General features: G+C 39.6%; 1 protein-coding gene across 1 annotated transcript in view; it reads right to left on the bottom strand.

The window, feature by feature from the left end:
* Positions 1–25,945, bottom strand: part of LOC140492315 (organic cation/carnitine transporter 2-like) — an 83,852-nt gene that overhangs the window by 28,337 nt on the left and 29,570 nt on the right. The window contains exons 2-5 of the mRNA XM_072591261.1: positions 24,142–24,245; positions 17,246–17,400; positions 11,096–11,267; positions 6,190–6,316 (exon numbers count right to left, since the gene is read on the bottom strand). Coding sequence (XP_072447362.1) covers positions 6,190–6,316; positions 11,096–11,267; positions 17,246–17,400; positions 24,142–24,245 — 558 coding nt within the window. The remainder of the gene's footprint in view (positions 1–6,189; positions 6,317–11,095; positions 11,268–17,245; positions 17,401–24,141; positions 24,246–25,945) is intronic.

Here is a 25,945-nt window from a genome sequence, read left to right as displayed (position 1 = left end):
CTGTCCGAGTGGAGTCTGTATATTCTCGCAGTGTCTGCATAGGTTTTTATCCGTTGGTCCGGTTTCTTGTTCATAAAGATGTCCTGATTAGGTGGATTGGCCAGGCTAAAATTGCCTGCAGTGTCCAGAGATGTGCAAGCTAGTTGGATTGGGAATGGGAAGTTGCAGGGTTAGGGGGATGGGTCTGGGTGGAATACTCATCCGAGGCTCGGTGTGGAGTTGATGGGCCGAATGGCTTGTTTCTTCTCTGTAGTGATTCTATGATCGTTTCTATAAACCTGACCATCTGTCTACCTTGCTGACTTGATCGAATTACATCTAGACCACTTGACGACCTTCCTTATCATCCAATTAACCACTAGGATCAACCAGCCAACAGCCCCCCCAACACAAACTAACTACCCTCCTCCTCTAACCTGCCTAGTCACTCACAAATCTGAACAATTCGCACCTCACCCAGCTAACCAGTGAGAACCATTCATTCATTTACAGATCCACTTACTAACAGTCAACTACTTGACATTTAAACTTTGCAGGTGGTGGCCAGTGTCAAAAAAATGGGATGCAAATTATTTTCCCATGACTCTGCTTTGCTACAGTGGTGTTCCCAGCAGGGTTTTCTGCACAGTTCTGTGATATTTGGGATTGGAAGATCATCTCACAATGACTGGCAATGTTTTACCATGGATCACTGGACCAAGCAATTTTTTTTATCGTATCCTGAATCTGTCAATACTAGTCATTTCATCTCAGTAGTAGCTTCCATGGAGAAGCCTGTATGACATCTTCAATCTGTGACAGCAGATTTTTATTCTCAATTTGCTGAATTCTGTGGACTCTTCTTTCTTGGCAAGATCATTGTCCTTAGAATTGATAATCTTTCCTGGGAAATTAAAACATTGAACAGTTCTTCTTGAGTGTGCACCTTCGCAGCATCTGACTTGAATCTATCAGTATGATGTGTTCACCAAGCTGTGCTGCTTTCTGAATTATATCAGTTAAAGATTCATCAGTGAGCTAAAGTGGGCTATACTGCTCATTATTTGCATTACCTCACACATTTTGCTGCTCCTTGGAATCCAAACTATTTTCAGTCTTGATAGGAGGCAGAAAACAATTCTACCAACTCTGAATAGTCAGAGGTTATACAATGCATTATGAGATTTTCATTGTTTTTGGAGATTCTAGGCTGTCATACCACTAAGCAGGTTTTGGTTACACATTTGGCAATCCCCAGCTGTCGTTGTATCCTTTGCATAATTATTTTCCTGAGGTAAAGCTGGAGTTAGCAGTCTGTCGTCATATGCCAGCAAGCTACCTGTAATCAAGAAATGTTGTTGGTCCTCAAGTTATGTGTTCATTGTCAATCCAATGGACCTTTGGTCTAGTCAACCTTCAGCACAATGCTAACAAATGCTTACACATTCTTTGTCACTTTTCTGGTCCAGTTGTAATTAGTGGAGCCAATTATGGCTGTCTGGATACCATCTATTTATTATGTCAGCATAATAAATCTCAACGTGTTCTGTTTTCATTTGGACTTTGTCATGAGACTATGAAGCCCTACAAAATCTTCTACAATTTGTTCTTTGATTGTTCTTTAACTGAAATTTCTTTGATCCATGTGTTCCATGACTGGCAGCTCCTGGAACAATAGTGGCATGACCAGTTATGTTTTGACTTTAATTTGCTTGGCTCCTTCTGCCATTTGAAGAAGATTGAGGTCAACTTTTGCAGGAATGCTGAATAGTAACAAAAGCTTGCTTGTGAAGTGCACAATCTCTACTATCTGACATCTCTTTTGTGCATATTTGCTTGTAGCATGAATGTAGTAGCAACTGTTGTATGTCCTGGACATGAAGTTGTGCTGATAAGCATTGTAAATGATGCTTCTTCGCCCATGGTACCCCACCTGAAAATACTGTGACACTCACACCTGATCAAGTTTAAAATTAGAGATATTGATTGATATCAATAGCTTCTTAACTGAAAGGCAGTTAAGAATAACCTGTTTCCCCAAGAAATATCTTTGGCATCTCTTCTATTGTAGCCTGAAATACTTCACTAACTTCTTTGTGTGAAAAGATGAGAGTTTGCACCACTCTGTTACTGTGCAGTATTTAAGCATATCTTCTGAAAGTGACCTGTTGTTTTACAGATAATGCTTTTTTTAAATCAAGTCCTTATGCCTGTGAGATTCTTTTCTCCACAGTGCTGAAACTGACTTTTCGTATATATTTCCTAGCTTACTCTCTGTACAGATTCTCACATATGTCTTTAAGGTTTATGTACCTTCAAAACTGGATAGATTTTGCTGCAACACCTGTCATAAGGTGGATCTTTTCCTCATTGTGATAATCTGTGTTCCCGCTAGACTTCACTTACCATCTGAATGACTTTGTCCAAAGTTAAATGTACTTTTGACTGTAATAAATCTGATACACATCAGTAATTCCAACAACAATTCTACCTCTTTTGGTTCATTAATTTAAAGCTCCATTGTCATGTTTTTTCCATTAATCAGAAACTGACTTAGTATTAGGTCACAAAGGGTAGTGGTAGAAGGCAGTTTGAGTAACTGAAGGCCAGAGTCCAATGGTGTACCACAAAGATCAGTACTGGGACCCTTATCTTTTGTTATCTATATCAATGATATGGATGAAAATGTGGGGGGAATGTTAAGCAAGTTCGCATATAACACCAAGATTGGTAGGGTAATTAGTAGTGAAGAAAACAATTGCAGGTTGCAGGAAGATATGAGGGTTGCTCATGTGGACAGATGGTATTTAACCCTATATGTGTAAGGTGATGAACTTTGGAAGAAGAAACAAGATGAGGGAGCATTAAATGAATAGTAGGACACTGGATAAATTAGAGGAACAGAGGGATCTTGGGGTAGTTATGCACGCATCCCTAAAGTTCGCAGAGCATGTGAATAGGATAGTTGAGAAGCCATATGGGACACTTGCCTTCATTAGTCATGGCAGATGATATAAGATCAAGGAGGAAATGTTGGAGTTAGTTGGTTAGGCCACAGCTGGAGTACTGTGTGCTGTTCTGGTCAGCTCACTATAGGAAGGATGTGACAGCACTGAAGGAAGTACAAAGGAGGTTCACCAGGATGTTGTCTGGGAAAAAATCAACTGGGAAAAAACAATGACTGCAGAATGCTGGAAACCAGATTCTGGATTAGTGGTGCTGGAAGAGCACAGCAGTTCAGGCAGCATCCAAGGAGCAGTGAAGACTGGATAGGCTTGGGTTGTATCATTTAGAGCAGAGAAGGCTGAGGGGGTTCATAATTGAGGTGTATAAGATTGTGAGGGGCGTGGACAGGATGGGTAGGGAGCTTGCATTCCCCTTGGTTGAGGGGTCAATCAGAAGAGGGCATAGTTTTTGGGTAAAGGGCAGAAGATTCAGAGCGGATTTGAGAAGAAAATCTTTTTACAGAGGGTAGTGGGAATCTGGAATGCACTACCTGGGAAGGCAGTGGAGGCCAAAAATCTTACAACTTCTAAAACATATTTGGAAGAGCATTTGAAATATCATAATATTCAAGGATATGGGAAAGTGCAGGAAATTGGGATTAGCGCACCTTTAGTAGTAGTTATGTCAGTGTAAATTTGATGGGTCTTTTCTGTGCTGTAAAACTCTATGACTTTATAACCTACAGAAGCATCTATGGATTCCTCTTGAACCTAAATCCTTTTATTAAATCTTATGTTCTCTTTCAAGAATCTGTTCTAAATAAATTGACAAAACTTATAAAATTTGATGAAAAGTAATGCTGACATTTTTTACGTCTCATTTTTTACATCCCTACTGAATACAGACGTGTACTTACTTATTCAGCTGATTTAGTATCAAGTTTGGAAGCAATTCAATATCATAAGAATTGTTTTTTCAAAGATGTCCAATTTTATGTTCTATTTGGCCCATTCCTGAAATTGAAATTGCCTGCCATTTTTATTTCTACTGCCAAGCCTTCGTCATGTGATTATTTAGTCACCTTGCTTTAAAGGTTTGTAAATCTATAGGCTAGCAATGTTGCTATTGTGTGCTGATATACTGAAGGGGTTTCCCATACTTTTGTGCTCAAAATTTTAAAAATGGCTCCTTTTTTGCTGAGATGAATTCTGGGCCTAAATAAATCTTTCTAATTCTCTTAACTGAATTAAATATACTCTTTGCAGCTTTAGATGGTGGATCCAGTTTCTTTAATGGACTTCCCTCAATGATTCACTCCATCCGTGGTGTCTACAATTGGTAGCAATCATTCTGAGTTAAGGTTTATTTGTAGAGTTAATAGACGACTGAGGCTGTGTGAGTAAAATTGAAATTCCTGCTGAGAAATGGCAAACTTCAGAACAGCATGGTTACAGTCTGGAAAAGTTAGAATTAAGCAAATGATGACAGACTTCAGCTCAGGCTGACATCAGAAGGCACAGCTATGTAGGGGAAATCAAAGACCATAGAAACAACTAAAAACTAGGTCACAGATCCGGGGACATCGTAAAACAAAGTGGCAAATTAAAAGTGTACACAGACAAGGCCTGGTGGAAGGAGAAAATTAGGAAAATTGAGTTTGTGAAAAAAGCTAGAGATTCACTATTGAAAACCACAGTAAAGGTGGAAATCATTTACTTTAACTTCTGACAGTGGGACTCATCCAGGAAAAAATTGTAAAGCAATGGGAATTACTATTAATGGGAATTACTATTAGCTCCATAGACAGAGTGAATCATTTTGTGAAATCCATGTAGGGAACGGGATTCATCGCATATATACACAAAGTGTATGTTTAATTCAGTAAAGCCACCAAGAGAATTGGAATTATTTATTTCAGCTGTAAGTATTCACCTGGACCACTATGAAAAGGTTGGAATCATCAATTTTATTTGCACAAGGCTTGAATCTGCCATTTAAGTCAGACACCAATGTAACCTGTAAATTTTTGGGTGTGACAGCTTTATGGAGTCTCTAATTAACACTTGTTTCTGTGCATCTCTGTCCAGGTCTGAGAAGGTTTTTAACCATTGACTACAGATTCTGCTTTGTGGAATCTTTCCCCAAGATTCTGTTCTGAAGGGTTCTTGAATGTTCATCTTTTTCAGGTGCTGTCTGTCTACTCAAGCATCCTTCCCAAAGCTATGTCTGAAGATTCTTCAAATCTCCCCCACTTGCTGTCTCGTAGTAAGATGAAGTGAAGCCCATTACTGTCTCCATGTTGTATGATGGATCATTTCATAACCCATCTTGGTGGAAGGTACATTGAATAGATTTACTATCATCATCTTCTTTCTTGGTAAGAATCTCTGGGACCAGCATGGTCTAGTGTGGCAGAGGCTCTTGTCTGAAACTAGGTATTGTTTATTTCCTTCGTAGACTAATGAAGGACTCCTTAGTATTTAGTCTTACTTTTTGAAGGTCCAAAACCTTTCTCCCACCCAAGTCCATATGATATAATACATTGGGTGGAGGTTAATGCGTGCTTCAGTATTTACTCTTTCAGAGCTTAACACTCTTACATTACAGTGCACTTTCCCCTTGTATGACAGCATGATTGGAAAAAAGGTTTGAAGTAATGTATAAGAGGATAAGCTGCTGGAAAAAAAAGGTGAGACAAAACAGCTTTCAGCATGAAATTATATCCTCCTAAATTATTACAGGATCAATTCATTTACTTGAACTATAGCAAGGAACAAGGTGTTGAATGTTTCCACTTGAGTTGGAATGGTCTCACTCAATCTGTCACTTGCATAAATGTAACTTAATAACAGGATGAGAATGACACTACCAGTCACTATGACAACCATTGACATTGAGCTTTCTATTCTGGAAAGTCAAAAGTAGGGGGCAGAGATTATTTGTAATATCACCAAGTTTACTACTTGTCATTGCATAAGCAGGCAGTACTGGCATTCTATAATTTGAAGGATATCATCAAATTCTCCATTCCCAGAGAAAAGAAAATGGCATTGAAAAGGATTGAAGAAAAGGATTGAAAACTTCCACATTGACTATGTACCCATCAATTGATAGCTGCTACTTATTAATTATGAAATATATTATAACTATAAAGGATTTTACCCTCTCTAGGTTTAGCTGCTACATCCCCTGAAGCTCTATAATATTCAGGGGTCAATACCCAGTTTACTGGTAACAATCGTGATACAGTCATTCATGCATTACCTCAAGATCACTGAAGAGCATTACTGGTGCGGTGACATCATTTTTCTTTGCAGCTTGTCTTATTATTTCTTCAGCCTCCTGTACCCTTCCCTTTATCAGAAGCCAGCGTGGAGATTCAGGAATAAACCTGGAATTACAAACGTCTTATTTAAATTAAAATGCATGAAGTAATAAAAAGGACTTGATCAATTACCATTAGGGTAACTGATACTACATATAATTTTATTCAAATCAAGGACTGGATTCAGAAATCACATTGGGAGAGATAAAAAAAATTAAAGTTTATGTGGAATTTGACATGATAAGAAGAATGGCTGAATCCTCTCTGGCATTGGTAATGGACTGCCCATCTCAGACAGTGTACTGGACTAATATGGCATTTAGTGCAAGGAAGCCTAAAGAGGAAGAAGCAACTGAGCTATATTTCTTTGACTTTATCACCAAACTTTACTAAGCACTGTGTGAAATGGAAAATCTAACAGGAAGATTCAAATGTCTTACATAAACTTTAATCACTGTGAAATTAGGAGGATTCTGCCTTCAGCATACATACATAATTCTCTTTTCATTCTTCAGATGATGTACAATAACTCATGTGGTTATAACAACAATCTATCCCATTAATTTTAAAATATATTCCTATGTAAAATTAAAATTTTGGGAGATAGACCACAGCTCTGTATTTTCTTTCCAAAGTCAAATGAATAAAGTTACTTGATTTTGTATTTTTTTGTATGATAAAGGATTGATACAGATCCTGGGGCAATGGATTAATGAACATTGTCAGAAAATTAAGCTGTCACTGTTTTAAGATAGAATGTAACTTTAGCACACTCTGCAGGAATGTAGTTGGACCATACCAATCTCTTGCACCTAATGTTCAATAATAAGAAGGGTTATATGCATTTATATTCCACTGCTTTTTTCAAATATCTTCTAAAGGCCAAATGAACATGTTGAGCAAAAGAGAAAGTATTAATTGAGGTGGTGTGAGGTAGAGTTGGGTGGTTTATTGGTCAGGGAGTCCATTGGACAGAGAGAAATCAAGGGCTGATTTGTAGGGAAGTTATCAGTAGGATTTGGAAAAAAAGAAAATCCTGTAGGAAAACTAAGAGGCTTGATGGAGAATTCCAAAGCCTAGGGTGTAACAGTTAAAAGGTATGAGATTTAGAAGAATGGGGCACAAAACAAAAGAAAGAGGATGAAGAATGTGGAGAAACCTCATGGGACCTTAAAGTTGAAATTAGGAGCAAAAGGGAAAATGGGGAGCTTGGTCAGGGAAAGATGAGAGTGTAAGAAAGGACTCAGACTGTGAAGCTTTACATTGTGTAATATCTATTTGTAAATTTTATAATGTGCACATACAGGACTTTGGTGAGAGCATTGTGCACATCTTTCATTTCTTTATTTAAAAGTGGATAAATTCAGTTTAGAGGGAGTGCAGAAAAGGCTTGCTGGACCCAATCCTATGACAAAAGGACTGCTATGTGATGACAGGTTAAGATTTTATTAATTAATTGATGGACATGACCGTTGCCAGTATCTATTGCCTGTTCCTAATGCCCTTCAAATACGTGACTCAATTCAGAGGGCAGTTAGGAATCAAACTTTGAGTCTGGATTTGCAGGTAGGCCAGACCGAACAAGGACAGAAAATTTCCTTTCCCAAAGAACATATAATAGCTCCTCAGTCACTGAGACTAGATTTTAGTTACATATTTTGTGAAATTCAAACCCCACTAAGCTCGATTTGAATCTATGCAATCAGAGCATTAGCTGGGTCTGGAGTGTCAGCCCAGTGGCATTATCACTGCACCACAGTTCCTCAGACTGACTTAAATGTAATGCTTTGGAAAAATGAGTGGTGATCCCATTCAAATGTAAGATTTTGAGGAGATGCAAATCAATAGCTTTTTGGATACTAAAGAGAATATGGCTATAGTATTGGGGGACAGTTGTGGTAGAAGACCAGTCATTCTTCTTATCTTTATTTCCTTAAATGTTGAGAGTATTGTCCTCTTGAGCCTCACTCAACCAGCTACAACTTTTGTGCACAAACAGTGATTACTACCAAAGTATTTTCTGTAAAAGGCATTATAGTAACACTCAAGCCTTCTCTCACCTGACATGCACAAGTCCTTTAATAGAAATGAGAAATGGAAACTGAGGTTGATTTTTTTTTCTCTTTAACCCAGTAAAGCAAACATAGGAACTTAATCATCCTACTCCATCCCTTGACCATTCGGCATGATTCAGTTAAACAGCTGTAGCTCAACATCATTTGCCTACCACATTGCATATTCCTTGGTAATATCATATTGCATGATCTATCAAATTCTGTTCAATTCCCCAATACTAACTGACTGTTGTAGGACAGAATTTCAGATTTTTGCGACACTATCTAACCCTTTTTGTTGCTCATTAGTATTTACAGACAGAGCAGCTAACTTCAAGAATTGAATATGCAAAAGTTCTTTTTAAAAACAAACTAAAACTCTTGATTAATGTTTCTCTTTCTTCAGGACTTATCAGAAATTTTCATATGATATTAAATTGACTCTTTTAGTATTTAACTCAAATTGAACGACGCCTGATTTGATATTCAAATGAATCCATTAAAATCAGAGAGTTCTGCGGGTTGTGTTCCAGTTAATAATTACCCAAGAACATGAAAACATGTTCAAATAAATAATGGAAGCATTTTGGCAGCGAAGCAGACTGTTGCATGGTTGCACATTTGAGCTGCAGAGTTCTCGCATTTATTCAAGCTAATACGCAAGTTAGCTTACACCTCTTCAAGAGGAAGTGCATTTTAGCAGAAGCAAGTGCCTGGAGATCGTTGCAGAAAGTGAGTAAGGTCTGGGTAAGATACAAGAATGAACCCGTGCCACTGCTAGCCCATAACTTTGCTGACTGCCCAAGCCCTTGTTATTGCCCTCCTGACTCCTCCTTCCAATCCTCTCACTGCACACCCAATCCCTCACTGTCCTGCTCTTGTGTTCTTGCCATTTTTCTTGCTCCCTTCCAAGTCCTCATCACCCTGTCCTCACTTTGACTCCAACATTTGTTCCAAACTTTTGCCACCCCTCCTCCTGTTCCGTTTGCCAGTGGGTAATTCATCCGCATTGGAACTCCAAAATAAATCATTTTAATCAGAGAATCTGTGAGGGTTCCAGTGCAGTTAATAGTTACTCAGGAAAGGTTAGGCTATTAAAGACCTAGTCTTACTCCTGGTTAACTATTAAACTGACCTTCCAAACTACCACACCCATCCTTAACTGCACTTCCCTCAGCCTCTTTACACATTCCAGACCCTGTCTCAACACCTCGCCAACAAGATCCAACACCCCATGCCTCCCACGAGGACCAGACATATTTCTCTCCCATTGCTGGATCTGACAACCTTCCTGCTCCCCTGGACCACACCAGTCCAATGCGGTGCTAAAAACCATGAAATGATGACAAATTGATACATAAGTTTATCTTACATTCCATTCCTCCTCATCTCATAATCTCTTCTGATATACAAGACGGAGTACAGGAAAGAGATAGCATGCTTGGTCACATGATGGTAGCAAAATGAAGGAACTGGTAATTGATTTCAGGAAGCAGACTGGAGGGCACACCTCTGTCTGTATCAGTGGTGCTGAGGTGGAGGTGGACGGGAGTATCAAGTTCCTATGTGTGATGATCACCAACAATCTGTCCTGGTTTCCCCTACATCGATATTACAGTCAAGAAAGCACAACAATGCCTCCACTTCCTGAGAAGGCTGAGGAAATTCAGCATGTCCCTAAAGACTTCTTTCAATTTTTATAGCTGCACCATAGAAAGCATCCTACCTTGATGCATCATAGAGAGGTATGGCAACTATTCTTCCCAAGCTCGTAAGAAACTTCAGAGAATCATGAACACAGCCCTGGTCTGTCACATAAACTAGCCTTCCATCCATTGATTCCATCAATAATTCCCACTGCATCAGGAAAGCAATCAACATAATTAAAAATCACTCCTACCCCGATTATATTCACTTCCACCCTTCTCCGTCAGGCAGAAGATAGAAACGTTTAAATACATGTGCTAACAGATTCAAGGACAGCTTCTTCCTTGCTGTTAGCAGGCTTTTGAATGGGCCTTCCAAATTTTAATGCTGATCTATTTCTGCACCTTCTATTCAGCTGCTACACTGTATTGTGCACTCTTCTGTTATTTGGTGCACTTTGTATGGTTTTGGTCTGCCTGTATAGTATGGAAAACAATGCTTTTCACTATACCTCGGTATATGTGACAATAATGATAAATCAAATCAAATCACAACACTGCAGATAGTAGCAGCATGGACCTTTTATTTTCATTATTTACAAAATAGCATTGTCATAAGAAAAGTTTGGAGCTAGAAAATTTCATGAATATGGATTTTCTTGTTCCAGAGTCTTCTGATTATTGAGGACACAATCAGTATTGTTCACATTGGAAAGGCAATGGTTTAACATGTTAGTCATCCAGACTCAATGCAAGGCAGTGAAATGACTGGATCAGAATTCCAATACACTGAGTATCAAGATGTTATTATCAATTTATGAGTTCGAACCCTCTTGAAGTAATGTTCACCTTCACCATCACCATCTGGATAGTAATCTCTTAAAGCTGATTATCTACCTGTTCCAGAACCCATTGAATTGCCATGTGCAGTGAAGATAAAAAATTATCCCCAATGAACACTTAACTTCTCATCATAGTCAAGAAGCTGTTACGACATCTTTTTAATATAATATCAATGGTGATCTTGAATCTCATCCTCATTTAAGCAAGAGTTTTAAATTATTTTATCTTGATTGAATCCATGGCAGCACTTGATGGGAAATTAAAGTGTGGATACACAGGTTAAATCTCTAATTCCTACTTACCACCACAAAGGAATATACAGAAAACCATGGAGAGACAACGTCAAAATCAATATCTCCCAACTTCGTATGAAGTATGCAACAAAAGGCAGGTACATATAACCGGCTGCGTAGAAAGTGCCAATCCCTATTGTAGCATATATGATACGAACAGATTTCCCAACAAGTTCGGATCCTATAACAGGTAACAGAACAACAGTGATTGTATCTTTTGAAAACAAAGAAAATTCTGTAAATAATCAGCAGGTCAGACAGCAACTGTGAAGAAAGAGAACCAACAGAATAAAATCTTTCACTCTGCAGCCTCGGTCTGGTAGCAGCCGCAGAAGTGAACATCACTTCTACTCAGGGAGATTGGAGCAGTTTGGATTCCCTCACACAATGACAAGCTTCACATTACATGTGCAGGCCACTTGTGCAGGAGCTGGAAGGAAGTAGCTACTCCCCACATTTATTTTGTTCTGGGACCATGTTTAAAGTGTATTCAGCTGGGCATTCATTCCTTGCAAGTCAGAATCGTTACGTGGGCTCTTGACTGGACACCTGCAGCTAAGCATTCTGGTCAGGATATTTTGTCTGTCAACATAAACAAAGACAAGCATTTTGAATTGGGCTTTCACTCAGGAACAGCTTTTACTATACTGGCTGGCATCTTAGAATGGCATCAAGATCTAAGATCTTGAAAGTACCATTATCCCAGTTAAAGGTCACTTGCTAGTAACACCTACCTCTAATGGTAAAGTTATTAATGAGCTGATTAATAATGATTATTGCAGAATCAGAGTGGTCAGGCTTGTGGACAACTACATGCTTGGGGCCAAACTGATGCCTACATTTCATTTTGAGTGAAAATGCCTCAAGGAATATGAGGTGGATATCAAGATGATTAATGGTAATTTTGCTACAATTAACCTTGATATTTACAAACAACTGAAATTTTGCATATTAAATTTAGATAATCTTGTGTGAAGAGTCACCTCAACCTTTCCAATTTTGATCAGCTTCATAGAACATGGAACATTACAGCCCAGTACAGGCCCTTCAGCTCTCGATATTGTGCTGACCTGTGAAACCAATCTGAAGCCCATCTAACCAACACTATTCCATTATGATCCACAGAACATTTGATACATCTCATCCAGTCAATTTGAAAAAGGAGCTAGGAGCTACTGAATAGGGGAAGTACACAGTGTGCAAACAAGGGAGCATTGAACTGTCAACCCATTTCATCATTACATGAAGAAAATTCTGTGGGAGCTGACTCTCCAAACTTACTCCTTTAGTGATGCCAGTTTATGTAACAAACAGTGCAATCAATGAATCACCACATGGGGCTACTGCAGGTATGATAAAAATACCAATACCCTCAAACAAACACAATGATCTTGCAACTATCAACAGAGAAAATGTGATCAGATCTTGCAGATCATATAGGATACAGAGAACAGTGAATTCTGAGCATGCACAAAGATCCCAAGTTAAAATTGAAGTATGAGAATGACAGAGTCATAGATCAAAAAATACAGAAGAGGCCCTTTGGCTCATTGAGTCTGTATTGTTGAAAATATACTATTAACTGCACTAGTCCCACTTACCCATACTAGGCTCATAGCTTTGAATGTTATGACACTTCAAATGTTCACTCAAGTTTTTTTAAAGGTTGTGAGATTTCCCGTCTCAACTACTCTTCCAGGCAATGCATTCCAGAATCCCTGACAGCCCTCTGGTAAAAAATGTTTTCCTTAAATCCATCCTAAACATCCTGCTGTGCACATTAAAAATATGACCCCTGTTATTTACCCTTTGATGAAGGGGAACACCCGCCTTCTATTCACCCTCTCCATGCTGCCCCCTCAACCTTCTCAACTCTAAAGAAAACAACCTGAACTTATCCAACCATTCTTCATAGCTAAAATACTTAGAGTCATAGAGATGTACAGCATGGAAACAGACCCATTGGTCCAACCCGTCCATGCCAACCAGATATCCCAACCCAATTTAGTCCCACCTGCCAGCACCCAGCCCATATCCCTCCAAACCCTTCCTATTCATATACCCATCCAAATGTCTCTTAAATGTTGCAATTGTACCAGCCTCCACCACTTCCTTTGGCAGCACATTCCATACCCGTACCACCCTCTGCGTGAAAATGTTGCCCCTTAAGTCTCTTTTATATCTTTCCCCTCTCACCCTAAACCTATGCCCCGACCCCAGGGAAAAGACTTTGCCCATTTATCCTATCCATGCCCCTCATAATTTTGTAAACCTCTATAAGGTCACCCCTCAGCCTCCGACGCTCCAGGGAAAACAGCCCCAGCCTGTTCAGCCTCTCCTGATGAATGTCCTCTGCACCTATGCAGTGTAATCACATTTCTCCTATAATGTGGTGACCAGAACTGCATGAAGCATTCCAGCTGTGGCCTAACCCTGCCAAAGTTCTATACAGCTTCAACATGACCTCCTTGCTCTTTTAATCTATGACATGACTAATAAAGGCAAGTGTTCTGTGCACCTTCTCAATTAGTAACCTTTCCTGCAAGCATTTTTTTATTCACTCATGAGATATGGGCATTGCTGGCTAGGCCAGTTTTATTGCCCATCCCTAGTTGCTCTTGAGAAGGTGGTGGTGAGCTGCCTTCTTGAACCACTGCAGGTATCTGTGGACAAGCACCCCAAGGTCCCTCCATTCCTTTCAGCTTCTAGTGTTCTGGCATTTATTGCACCTTCCCTTGTCTTATAGAATACTATGAGGCTTAAATAAAGTCATTGTGAAGAAGATGTTTTGATTAACAGGAGAGACCAGGATTCAAGAGCACAGCCTCAGAGTAAAGGGACACCCCTTTTGAACTGAGATGAGGAGGAATACCTTCAGCCAGAGGTGGTGAATCCATGGATGCTGCCGCAGAAGGCTGTGGAAGCCAAGGCACTGAGTGTATCCAAAACGGAAATAGATAGGTATCCAATTAGTATGGGGATCAAAGGTTAGGGGGAGAAGTCAGAAGAATGGGGTTGAGAAGCATATCAGCCATGATCAAATGGCAGAGCAGACTTAATGGGCTGAATGGCCTGATCCTGCTCCCATATCTCACGGTCTCATGGTCTTGTTACTTTTTCCAAAGCAGCTCACATCACATTTATTAGAGTCAAATTTCATTTGTCACATATCTGCCCATTTGTCACATATCTTCCCATCTGCACATAACCACCCAGCTAATCTTTGTGGCATCCACAACATTACTTACTAAACTCCACATTCTCATCAATATCATTTATGAATATCATGAACAAGAAGGGACCCAGTACTGATGCCTGCCGTACACTACTGCGCTCTGAACCCCAGTCAAACAAACAGCCTTCTGCCACCACCCTCTATCATCTGCCACTAAGTCAATTTTGGATCCAACTTACCCCAGTTTCCCATGAGCTTTTACCTTCTCTATCAGTTTCCCATTTGTTGAACTCCATATAAACAACATAAACTGCCCATAAACAACATTTAGTCATGTCCTCAAAAAATTCCATTCGAATTTTCTTTCCTATGACAGCCCAGAAGATTCCTTCACCTTACCTAGATTTCTAAGGATACTGTCAGAAACAAGAGAAGTTGAAGGTGAAGTTCATCCTAAATTGCTTTTTAACCCAAACTTCTTTGCAGCAACCACAGATGTCGTCCTAACTGACCTAATAGTAAATTCTTCATCGCGACAAACAATTACTGCAAAGATATTCATCGATAATTCAAAATCTTTGTACAAATCCTGAAGGATTAAACCAATAATCTGCATTCTTCCAAATGATTCATTAATTTCTGCATCCTAAACTTAAGACTGCAATCCAAGGAGCTCATTATATTGCCAGTGAAGAGGAACGGTGATATCTACCCTCTCATTTTTGATGGTCTCACTTCACCCATCAGCTGTGTTTCATTGCTAAATCATCTTTTCAACACAAAATATTGTGACAGAGTACTACAAGGTAAAATCAAAGGGTCGACTAAAGGAAGTAGATATCCTCTCAACAAACACCCATTGGTCTTGATTGTGACACAACTACCCAGAGACAACCAGACCTTTCAACACTGAAAGGTGTGGTGTGACTTTACTAAACCTATTCCACTCATTTCTGCTGTTGAGTTTATGATTTGACATTAGCCCACAGACCATTGTCCTTTTGGAACTTCTTGAACAATGAGTCCAGGGAGAACAGTAAGGCTGCCAGAGCATTTAAATCTGTGAACACCACATTTTGGGGGTAAATGATGAGGTTGGAAATAGTTTCAGTTCAATATTTTCAGTCAGTAGCATCAAGAAAGTACTTTCAATGATGTTGAAAACTGCGAAAGTACCTGTGGGAAAATGTAGAGTTTGAATGTGCAGTTGAGCCTCTGAGATATACTGTAGTGTAACTGTAACCTCAAGAATCATCTGAGAGAACTTCTGCTAATAAGTGGCACGACAATAGCTTTAGACGGAAATATCTTCTACACAATTGTTTCTTTAATGAATACTACTGAAATAAACTTGAAATGTACCCTGATCTTATCTGAGCAAACAATTCCATTCTCAAGTAAAAGGGATGTAGAGGTAAAATGTATATACAAGGGCTGGAGGCAGGGAAATTAAGAGGCAGCAAACAGTAATAAGGTGGGGGAAGAAAAAAGCTTCAGGGAGCAGCTGGGGAAAGGAAGAAGCTGCAAGATGTCTACAGGAGATGGTAATTTTACAAGAGAGGTGATGGAAGGGGTTCTGCAAGGTGAGAGGAGGTTGCAAAAGCTACGGGGATGAAACAAACTACAGGTGAAGCATAGAGGAAAACTGTATGGGAGATGCGCAAAGGAGGGAGAACAGTTTTAAATCTGTCAGTAAGGGAATACTCAGCTCACTACGAGCCAGGCAAATGTGAAATCATTGATACAATCAGTTCCTTGGAAATGAAATTTGAATTTTTATGTTAAGCCTGCATATTTTTAGGAGCTATAATGCCGGGAAAAGTGAAATGGATGCTACTGAAAGTGAAATCTGAGATGCGTGAGAAAGGTTGGTCATTACTGTACTAAAATATTCTGGCTGTTAGCATATATGCTGAAAAAGCATTCGCTATGCCTTTACCAATCTCAGAAGAAGGGCTGTTTACGGTGATGGCTTTATGTGTATTAGATGTATGCCAGTTATTTTCAAAACACACATATGCTGCTAATTTATGCATTTTGTCTTGTTTCTATTTAACTAGAATGATAAGAAATTAATAATTTCCTTGTGTGTTGTGACTTTCAGTTCAATGGAGAATTCATAATTATTGAGAATACTGGTAAATTCTTCTAATTCTGCTTCTGTGTGTGGATTATATAAGCCTTATGTAAATCAAATACGAAAGGTATTGTAACTTTGGGATTGGATTATTAAATAAATTGGAAATTATAAAGCAAGAGGTGTTCTTGAAAACCAAGGTAGCCTTCAGGTTATTCTCAAAAAGAGATCTCAGAATAAAAATGCCCTGCCTGATAATGAAATTGTGAATATCAAAATCATGAAATTGCATTAAAAACCTCAAGTGGAACGTGTTATATTAAAAAAACTAGAATTCCATTGCACATTCTGTAATTATTCAATTTGAAAAGATTTGCCTTCAAGCTCTGTGCCTGATTGGGAAGGCATATTTTTTGCAAATATATGCAAATATTAAAAGTCTAACAATTATATTGCAATACCTAAGATTAGAATATGCTATGTGGAGACAAGAAGAATTTCATTGCACCATTTGCAACTATTTCGTAGTGTGATTTTACAAATTTTAGGAACAAAGTATATTTTGGCAAATAATAGAAGTGCCCAAAATTTAATACTAGAATTCTTCTGGATTATGATTATTGTCACTGAATTTTGGGAATCAGAGCTCATATTTCATATATTCTGTTGCTTTTCCTCAATTAGTGATTGTCTGGTTTATACTCCCAGCAGGACTATTCTGGTGCCTTTCTCATTTTGGAACTTTTTGACCATCTGCCCCCACAAGGATTGGGGAGAAAAGAAGAGGCCATAAAACTGCATGGATGTTCTAAAAAATGTCCAAGTCATTGCATAATGACCAGAATTTAGCAGTCTACTGAGAATGACAGCATCATCAAAGGTAGCAAGGAAACGGAAAGGTTCTTACCTAGAACAACAGCTACCATATAGTTTGAAATTGACCCGAGACCCACAAGAAAATTGAAAGTGCAGAATATTTCCCAGTTTGGAGAAAATATTTGAATTATGCCAAATACAGTCTGTAAAGCCAAGGTTAAAAACATAACTTTCTTCCTTCCAAATCTGTAAAACAGAAACACATAATATGTTGACTTAGACGTTACTGTATAGTCATTGACATAAACTTACATGTACTTATTTACATGCTAAATCATGCATATATTTGCATGTGTGCAAGTTTGTTCGTGTACAATCAATGAAAATTGATCAAAGTCCCAAAGTGTTTATAGATACTACTTTAAATTCCAAAAGGTGTTGTTTTCAAAAGGAGGACTGTTACTTAAAAAAACCTACAGATTTAAATCTCATGATTGGCAAAGTGTGAAGACAATAGAATGTTGCGGATGGAAGTTCTCAGGGTCACTTCAAGGTGGGAGAGACCTATTGAACTTGATATTGAATCCAGAAGGTTGCAGAGTTCCCAAGCAGAAAATAAGGTGCTGTTCTACAGCTTGTGCTGAACTTCACTGCAGAAAGCCCATGGTAGAGATGTTGGTGAGGGAACATGGTGGTGTGTTGAAGTGGCGGGCAACAGGAAGCTCAGGGTCATTTTTGCAGATTCAACATAAGTGTCTGCAAAGCGGTTGCCCAATCTACGTTTTGTCTCCTCAACACAGAATAGACTATTTTGTAAGTAGTGAGTACAGTAGACTAAATTGAGTGAAGCTCAGGTAAATCACTGCTTCACTTGGGAGGTGTGACATGGGTCCTGAATATTGTGGAGGGAAGAAGTAAACAGGCAGCTGTTACACCTTCTGTGTTTGCATGATAAGATGCCATGGGGGTCTGGGGAAGTGTTAGGAGTGAAAGGAGGAGTGGACCAGTGTGTTGTGTAGGGAACAGTCTCTGCAGAAGGCTGACAAGGAATGGGAGGGAAATATGTATCTGGTGGTGAAATCCCATTGAATGTGACAGAAATAGTGACTAATGATCCTTTGGATGTGGATGCTGGTGGGATGGTAGGTGAGGACTAGGACTATTGCTATTATTGCTAACAGAGGGGGTGAGGCCCAAATTGTGGGAGATGGGTCGGACACAACTGGTCGAGGAAGAAGGTGGACGTTTCACAGAAGCTGGCAACATTGGAAGAGATGCAATGGAGATGGATGAACTGGGAGAATGGAATAGAGTCTTCATTGGAAGTAGGGTGTGAGGATGCATAGTCCGGGTAACTGTGGAAGTCAGTGAGATTATAGTGGATATTGGGGACTAGCCTATCCTCAGAAATGGAAACAGATATTGAAGAAATTAAAGGAAGAATCAGAATTAGATGAAAACAGTGTGGAATTGAAAGAAAAATTGATAAATGTTTCGAATTACAGATGAGAAAGGGAAGCAGCACTGATGATGTCATCGATATACCGGAGAAAGAGTTGTGGGTAGGGGGCTGGAGTAGAACTGGAACAAGAAATGTTCCGTGTACCCCACAAAGATACAGGCATAAATGAGAGCCATGTGAGTACCCCTGGCCACATCTTTGACCCAAGAAAGTGAGAGGAGTTGAAAGAGAAGTTGTTCAGAGTGTGGATGAACTCAGCCAGGTGGAAAAGGGTGGAGATGGATCAGGATGGTTCAGGGCTTTTTCTACTTGGAGATCCCGGCAGCCTCTAGAACTCTGCATTGTGTTCAATAACTTTCGAGCCTTCTAAAACATCCTTTCTTGTTTTTAACCTACTTCACATCTGGTCCTATTATGACATGGGTTGCTGTTAGGAGAGTCATCCATTCTTGCGTACTTTTTAGGCCTATTGTCACATTACCACCAAGTTCTGAGGAAGGGTCACTCAACCCAAAATGTTAACTCTGACTTGCTTCCACAGATGCTTCCACTGAGCTTTTCCAGCAATTTCTGGGTTTTGTTTCTGATTTATAGCATCCACAGTTATATCACATTATATAAGTTGCAATCAGCACAGCTAACCCATTTTCCTCACTCTTAGCTCTTATTATCTTTCATTCAGCTTCTTCTGTTTTGGCCTGCTATCCACTAGCTCCTTGTTTAGCCCCCCCTTTTATATCTCTCCCTCTGAGCTCTGTCTCCACCTATCTGCTCTTCTCTCCCCTTCCTCTCAACCACCCCTCATTCACTTCAGCGAGCATAAATACAAGCCTTTTTTTCCCCAGCTACTAATAGTTCTGATGAACAGTCACTGGATTCAAACCATTAACTCTGCTTTCTTTCCACAGATGTTGCCAGAGCTGCTGAGTTTCTGCAGAAATTTCTGTTTTTGCATATTGCGACACTCCCGCCTCTGTTACCTCCTTCTCTGTCTCTGGATATATCCTGGAATATGGAACTACTGATTGTGCTCTTCGCTCAACCATGCCTCAGTGATAACAATTGAAACACACCCCAACTCATCGGCCTTGTTCGTCAGACTCCTTGCGTTAAAATAAATACCATCCAACCTTGCCAAACTCCCTAGTGCTTTTACCTGCCAATAATTTCTATACTTTCTTGGCTCACTTGCTATTTCTTTGCAGTTTGGCTGTGTGTGACTCCCTGCTCACCCTTCCCTTAGGATCCTAACCCACCCCCCCCCCCCCCACTAAATTAGTTTAAACCCTCTGCAGGAGTCCGAGCAAAACCTCCCCACAAGGCTGCTAGTCCAATACAGTCCAGACCACCTTCTCCTGAAATGGCCCCAATGTCCCAGAAATCCAGAGACATCCTCCTGCACCATCTCTATAGCCATGCATTCAACTGACCTCACTTCCTATTTCTGTACTTACTAGCACCAGAAGTAATCCAGACATTATTATCTTATTGTTTCTGTTTTCAATCTACTTCATAACTCCCTAATTCCTGATTGCAGGACTCATCTCATTTTCTCCCAATGTCCTTAGCCCGAATACTTACAAAAATCTCTGTCTGTTTCACCTCCCCCTCAGACTGTAGCCATTCAGTGACATCCCTGGCACCAGGACGGCAGCATACCATCCTGGATTTCTTTAACAGCCACACTAATGCCTGTCTGCTTAGAATCCCTACAGTGTGGAATTGCCTTTCAAGTGAATGCCGTACCAGTGTCCTTCCATTCCTCTTCCTCCCCTCTTGTGCAGCAGACCCACCCATGGTACCATGAGTTAGGTCCCATCTCCTCAACAGTTTTCAGAATGGTATATCTGTTAGAAAGGAAGATGGCTACAGGGAACTCCTGCACTACCTTCCATGCCCTTTCTGCCTGTTCAGTCGTCACCTGTGGTGTGACCTCCAAGTGCAATCCATGATATGCTCAGCATTGCAGAGCCTCCATAATGAATTCATCCACAAATTCTGAAATGCTGTTAGCCAATAGCTGCACATGTGGTCATCAGGGATACCTGAGGCTGACATGATTTGTCACATAGCAAGGAGGATGATATCATGGGTGTGACCTCTGCTGTCATGACTTCTTTAGATTAGATTACTTACAGTGTGGAAACAGGCCCTTCGGCCCAACATGTCCACACCGACCCTCCGAAAAGCAACCCACCCAGACTCACGCCCCTACATTTACCCCTTCACCTAACACTAGGGGCAATTTAGCATGGCCAATTCACCTAACTGTGGGAGGAAACCCATGCAGACATGGGGAGAATGTGCAAACTCCACACAAACAGTTGCCTGAGGTGGGAATTGAACCCGGGTCTTTGGCGCTGTGAGGCAACAGTGCTAACCACTGTGCCACCGTGCTGCCCATGCTTCCCTCAAACCACTTAGTTACTCCTTTTCTAAAAATAATGTACTATGCCAATACATTATAAGCTTACTTCCCTTACACTAACTTTGCTTCCCTTACCCTACTTTTCTTAGAGCGAAGAAGGTTGAGAGGTGACTTAATAGAGACATATAAGATAATCAGAGGATTAGATAGGGTGGACAGGGAGAGCCTTTATCCAAGAATGGTGACGGCGAGCATGAGGGGGCACAGCTTTAAATTGAGGGGTGATAGATATAGGACAGATGTCAGAGGTAGTTTCTTTACTCAGAGAATAGTAAGGGTATGGAATACTTTGGCTGCAACAGTAGTAGATTCGCCAACTTTAAGTACATTTAAGTCGTCACTGGACAAGCATATGGACGTACATGGAATAGTGTAGGTTAGATGGGCTTCAGATTGGTATGACAGGTCGGTGCAACATTGAGGGCCGAAGGGCCTGTACTGCGCTGTAATGTTCTATGTTCTTAAGATAGAGTTAGAGAGTTCTACAGCAAAAAACAGGCCCTTCGGTTCCACTCATCCCGTGCCAACCAGGTTTTCTAAGTTGTACTAGTCCTATTTGCCTGTGTTTGGCCCATAGCCCTTTAAACCTTTCCTGTCCATGTAGCTGTGCAAATGTCTTTTAAATGTTATAATTACATGCCTCTAGTGTTTCTGGCAGCTCGTTCCATATATGTACCACCCCTCTGTTGAAAAGGTTTGCCCCTCAGGACCCTTTTAAATCTATCCCTGCTCATCTTAAACCTATACCATCTAGTTTTTGACTCCCCTACCATGGGAAAAAGACCTTGGCTATTTAACTTATCCATACCCCTCATGACTCTATGAACCTGCATAAGGTCACCCCTCAGCCTCCAACGCTCCAGGGAAAAAAGTCCCAGCATATCCAACCTCTCCTCATAACACAAACTTTCTAGTCTCGGTAACGTCCTCATAAATCCTTTTTGCACCTTTTCCAGTTTAATAACATTCTTCCTATAACAGGGTGACCAGAATTGTACATAATGCTCCAAATGCTCTGACTTTCACTTGCATGATAGCAGAGTTCACACCCATGATATCATCCTCCTTCCTGTTGTTTCCCATTAATCTCTCCTTCCAAAAAGATACACATTTTAAAATCATGAACCAATCAACCCATCACTTCCCTCTAATCTCACTCTTTGATTTTTTTCCCCTGAAGCTGTAGGTGTCAAGTATCCCTCCCTCCAGCTGGGGGCCCTCTGAGCCTCGGTCTCAATATATTCTCATGTTGCTTTCCCTCTCACTGCTGTGTTTCTCATTCCTGATGAAGGGCTTTTGCCCAGAACATCAATTTTCCTGCTCTTCAGATGCTGCCTGACCTGCTGTGCTTTTCCAGCACCACATTCTTGACTCTAAAGAAAAGCTTCCCAAATCGAGAAGTTTGGAATATTATTCCTCTCATATACTAAGTCCATTAAAACAATAAGAAGGAAAGCATCTCTTGCTGTGAATTTGAACTCTTTATTGAGTTCACTTTCCTCAATACTATTATTTTACTTGCATTAATTTGCGTAAAACCTTGAACCTGATTTAATATTAATTTCCCTGAGATGTCTGTCAATTGACCTTCTCCTCGACTTAAAATTCTGATATAAATTCATTATTTGCAATTTCCTTATTTCTGTTGAAAATTGCTCAATTCTCAGTTTTAAGGGCTCCTGACCTGACCATGATATGAATGTTAACGTAGAAATGTTCATGCATGTTTAGACTGTTAATTAAAGCTTTTCCACTCCTCAATGTAATTTCATGTTCCTTTGTTGGCCTCAAGGCCCATTGAAGAAGTTCATTGCATTTCTGCCATAGTTTGGACTGCTTAACCTAATCATAATAATGTTAAAATCCTCCAGGAAAATGATTCTGTCCTTCCTGTATCTTTGTCTAATCTCTGTATCCATACAATTTCTGATAGATGTTACCAGGGGCCTACACAACACTCCCACTATTGTTTTAAGTCCTTTTTTATTTCTTAATTCTATACATAAAATCTCCACTACCTGCTTAGCTCTCATTATAATAATTTATTATCATTGAAGTTGACGCAACATCGAGGGCCGAAGGGCCTGTTCTGCGCTGTATTGTTCTATGTTCTAAGTGATTTCATCCTAAATCATTTGGACTACTCCATCTCCTCTACCAGTTGCCTTATTGGTCTGTAGTCCTTCTAAACTGGTATTTAAAGTTCTCCTATTCCTGACCATCTCACACAGGCATCACAGCAAAGCCTACCTTGTCACACACTCTTAGATGAACAGGAGTCTGCAATTCATTCAATATTTTTTAGGATCCACATGCTTTATAAAAAGCTCTTTACCCTCTAACTTGTGTTTCAGTTTTACTATATTGTGGACAATTTTTATTCTTTTGTCCTGATTTAATTACTTCATGTCATATAGTTTTCCCTCCACATGCAATGTTAAACCACCATTTCTGGCCATTACTCTGTTTCTCTTCTCATTTGTCTTTCTAAACTATTAGTTATAATTGCCAGCTGAGTCCTCCACCCCTCCACTCCCCACCACAGAACCCCTCATTCACTAGTTTAAGGACTTTGTGACCAGGCTATTTATCCTTTCTGTCAGAGTCTGCTTCAAATGAAGCCTGATCCAACTGGACAGTGCCTTCCGGTACCAACCCTGAATTAAACCCTTCGTTCCCCACTATTCCATAGCCAAGTAATGAAGACCTTAGTACAAATGCAAAATACCTGGGAATGCTGGGATTTTGAAATGAAAAGAGAAAGTGCTAGCAATAATTAACAGGTCTGGCAGCATCTATGGAAGACTTTTCATCAGAATCATAGTTTATATTGCAGATAATTCGCCTGATCCACGGTTATGTTCATTTACCTGTTTGAAAGGCATCCTGGAAGCTAGTGTTTTGAATCTTTATGCAAAACCCAGCTGCATGCAGCAAGCAGCCCAGACACCTTCTGAATTCTGGATATCAAGAACATAACAGCAATATCCACAGCACTTGTGGATCCAATAATAATCCAACTGCAAAACCTGTATTTGTCAGTGCAAATTAAATTGAAGAATATACCTGGAAGAACTAGATAAAGGAAATAACTCACCTGTCAGCTAACTGTCCTGCAATAAAGGAACCAGCCAGCACTCCTATAAAGTATACTGACGTAGAAAATGGCCCTTTCCAGCCATTGTCACATACTAAGTCCCACTGAAATGCAAATAGAAATGAAAAAGTCTTTATATGAAGTTCGGAGAAAGTTACAGACAAGTCATTTCTGTGTTTTGGATCTAACAATGGCATGTAATAAGAGTGAAGATTGGAAACAAATAATGGCTCAGCAAGACCACTATGATGTTAGCTTCACATCAGTGACAATACCAGCACCTTTAAGCCAGAGGGCTGTGAGTTAAAATGCCACCCGAGAAGCTTCAGTGCACATAATTGGTTTCCACCTCCGCCCTGAAGAGATTTTTAAAAAAATATCAGATGTTAATTTGTTATCCTGTCTGCCCTCTCAGGCAGATGTAAGTATTTTGCGTCACTACTTCAAGAAGAGTAGGATTGTTTCAGTTTTACTATATTGATTATTTATTTCATCTCATTTTTGGAATGCTGCTGTCACATTTCTTGTCATCACAACAGTAGTTACACTTCAGTAGTCATCTGTCTGTTTGAAATGATTTTGAATGCACAAACAATATAAAAGGATCCATAAGACTATTCTTATTCCAGCAGACAACATACGATCTGCATTTTATTCGATTGTCACAAATATATTTTATCTGTTGAGGAAAACTGATAAGATTATATATTTGCTATTGAAGAAAGGAACACGCTTGCAAAGTTTTTCATCTTGCACTCATCTATTCAGACACAAGCATTCCAATTTCAAAGGTGTTAAAGTTTCCACTGAATGCAAAGAGATTGCTGATTGATTTGCAAGTCAACTCTGATCAATTGAGGCTATTTCAAGAAAAGGTCTTCAGGAAATGACATATATTGTTTTGAAAGCAATCTAGTCCAGAACATTGTAAGTCTGTAGAGATGAAGATTCTATTTTTGCTTAAAAATTGAAATGTTTTTCAACTTTTTATATATAAAGATAAAATCTCAGAATTTTTTTTAACCCCTGAAAATACGTTCCGTGTTTGGATAACTATAGCAGTGTGTGTCAATTCTTCTTCCTGTCTGCAAAGAACAGATTCTTGTACATTAATGCATGTGGCAAGTGAGCCCACAGACAATTCTAAATTGGTACAACAGAAGTCGATTCTGTTCCTGAAGAAGGGCTGATGCCCGAAACGTCGATTCTCCTGTTCCTTGGATGCTGCCTGACCTGCTGCGCTTTTCCAGCAACACATTTTCAGCTCACAACAGAAGTCAAACAGTAATTTGACTCAGAGATTCATTTGATGCATTAGACATTAAGATTGCTTTACTGTCTCACAGGTTACTTGTAATAGGTGACAAATGAGCAAAATATACTTGAGACAAATGCAATAGAAATTCTGGAGATAGACAATAGTTCCAGCATTAGTATGCTGGAAACCCTACAAGCTGTGAGGCATTAAATGTTAGAAATATTATAAACATGTGTTATGATCCCTGTGGAGACTGGTAACATAAATGATGATATAAATGAAAATTTAACTTCCAGTGAAAGCTGAAAGGATATCACATTAAACTTGATGATTTACAAACTTTACTGTAACAAACAGACAAAAACTCCTATAAGTAAGCACAATTTCTATGGGTAACCTATATTTTAAACTACAAACCAGATCTTGCCCCATTTACTATAAACACTCACTTCAAAGGTGCACATGACACTGTCCCAGAAGCAGTCATTTTTTTTCTTGGACCCTGTGTAAAATAATTCTTAACTCATGAGAGTTTATTTCTCTTCC

Source organism: Chiloscyllium punctatum, chromosome 20 (assembly GCF_047496795.1).
Source record: "Chiloscyllium punctatum isolate Juve2018m chromosome 20, sChiPun1.3, whole genome shotgun sequence".
In the NCBI taxonomy this organism is placed as follows: domain Eukaryota; kingdom Metazoa; phylum Chordata; class Chondrichthyes; order Orectolobiformes; family Hemiscylliidae; genus Chiloscyllium; species Chiloscyllium punctatum.
This window is presented reverse-complemented; position numbering and strand designations above follow the sequence as displayed.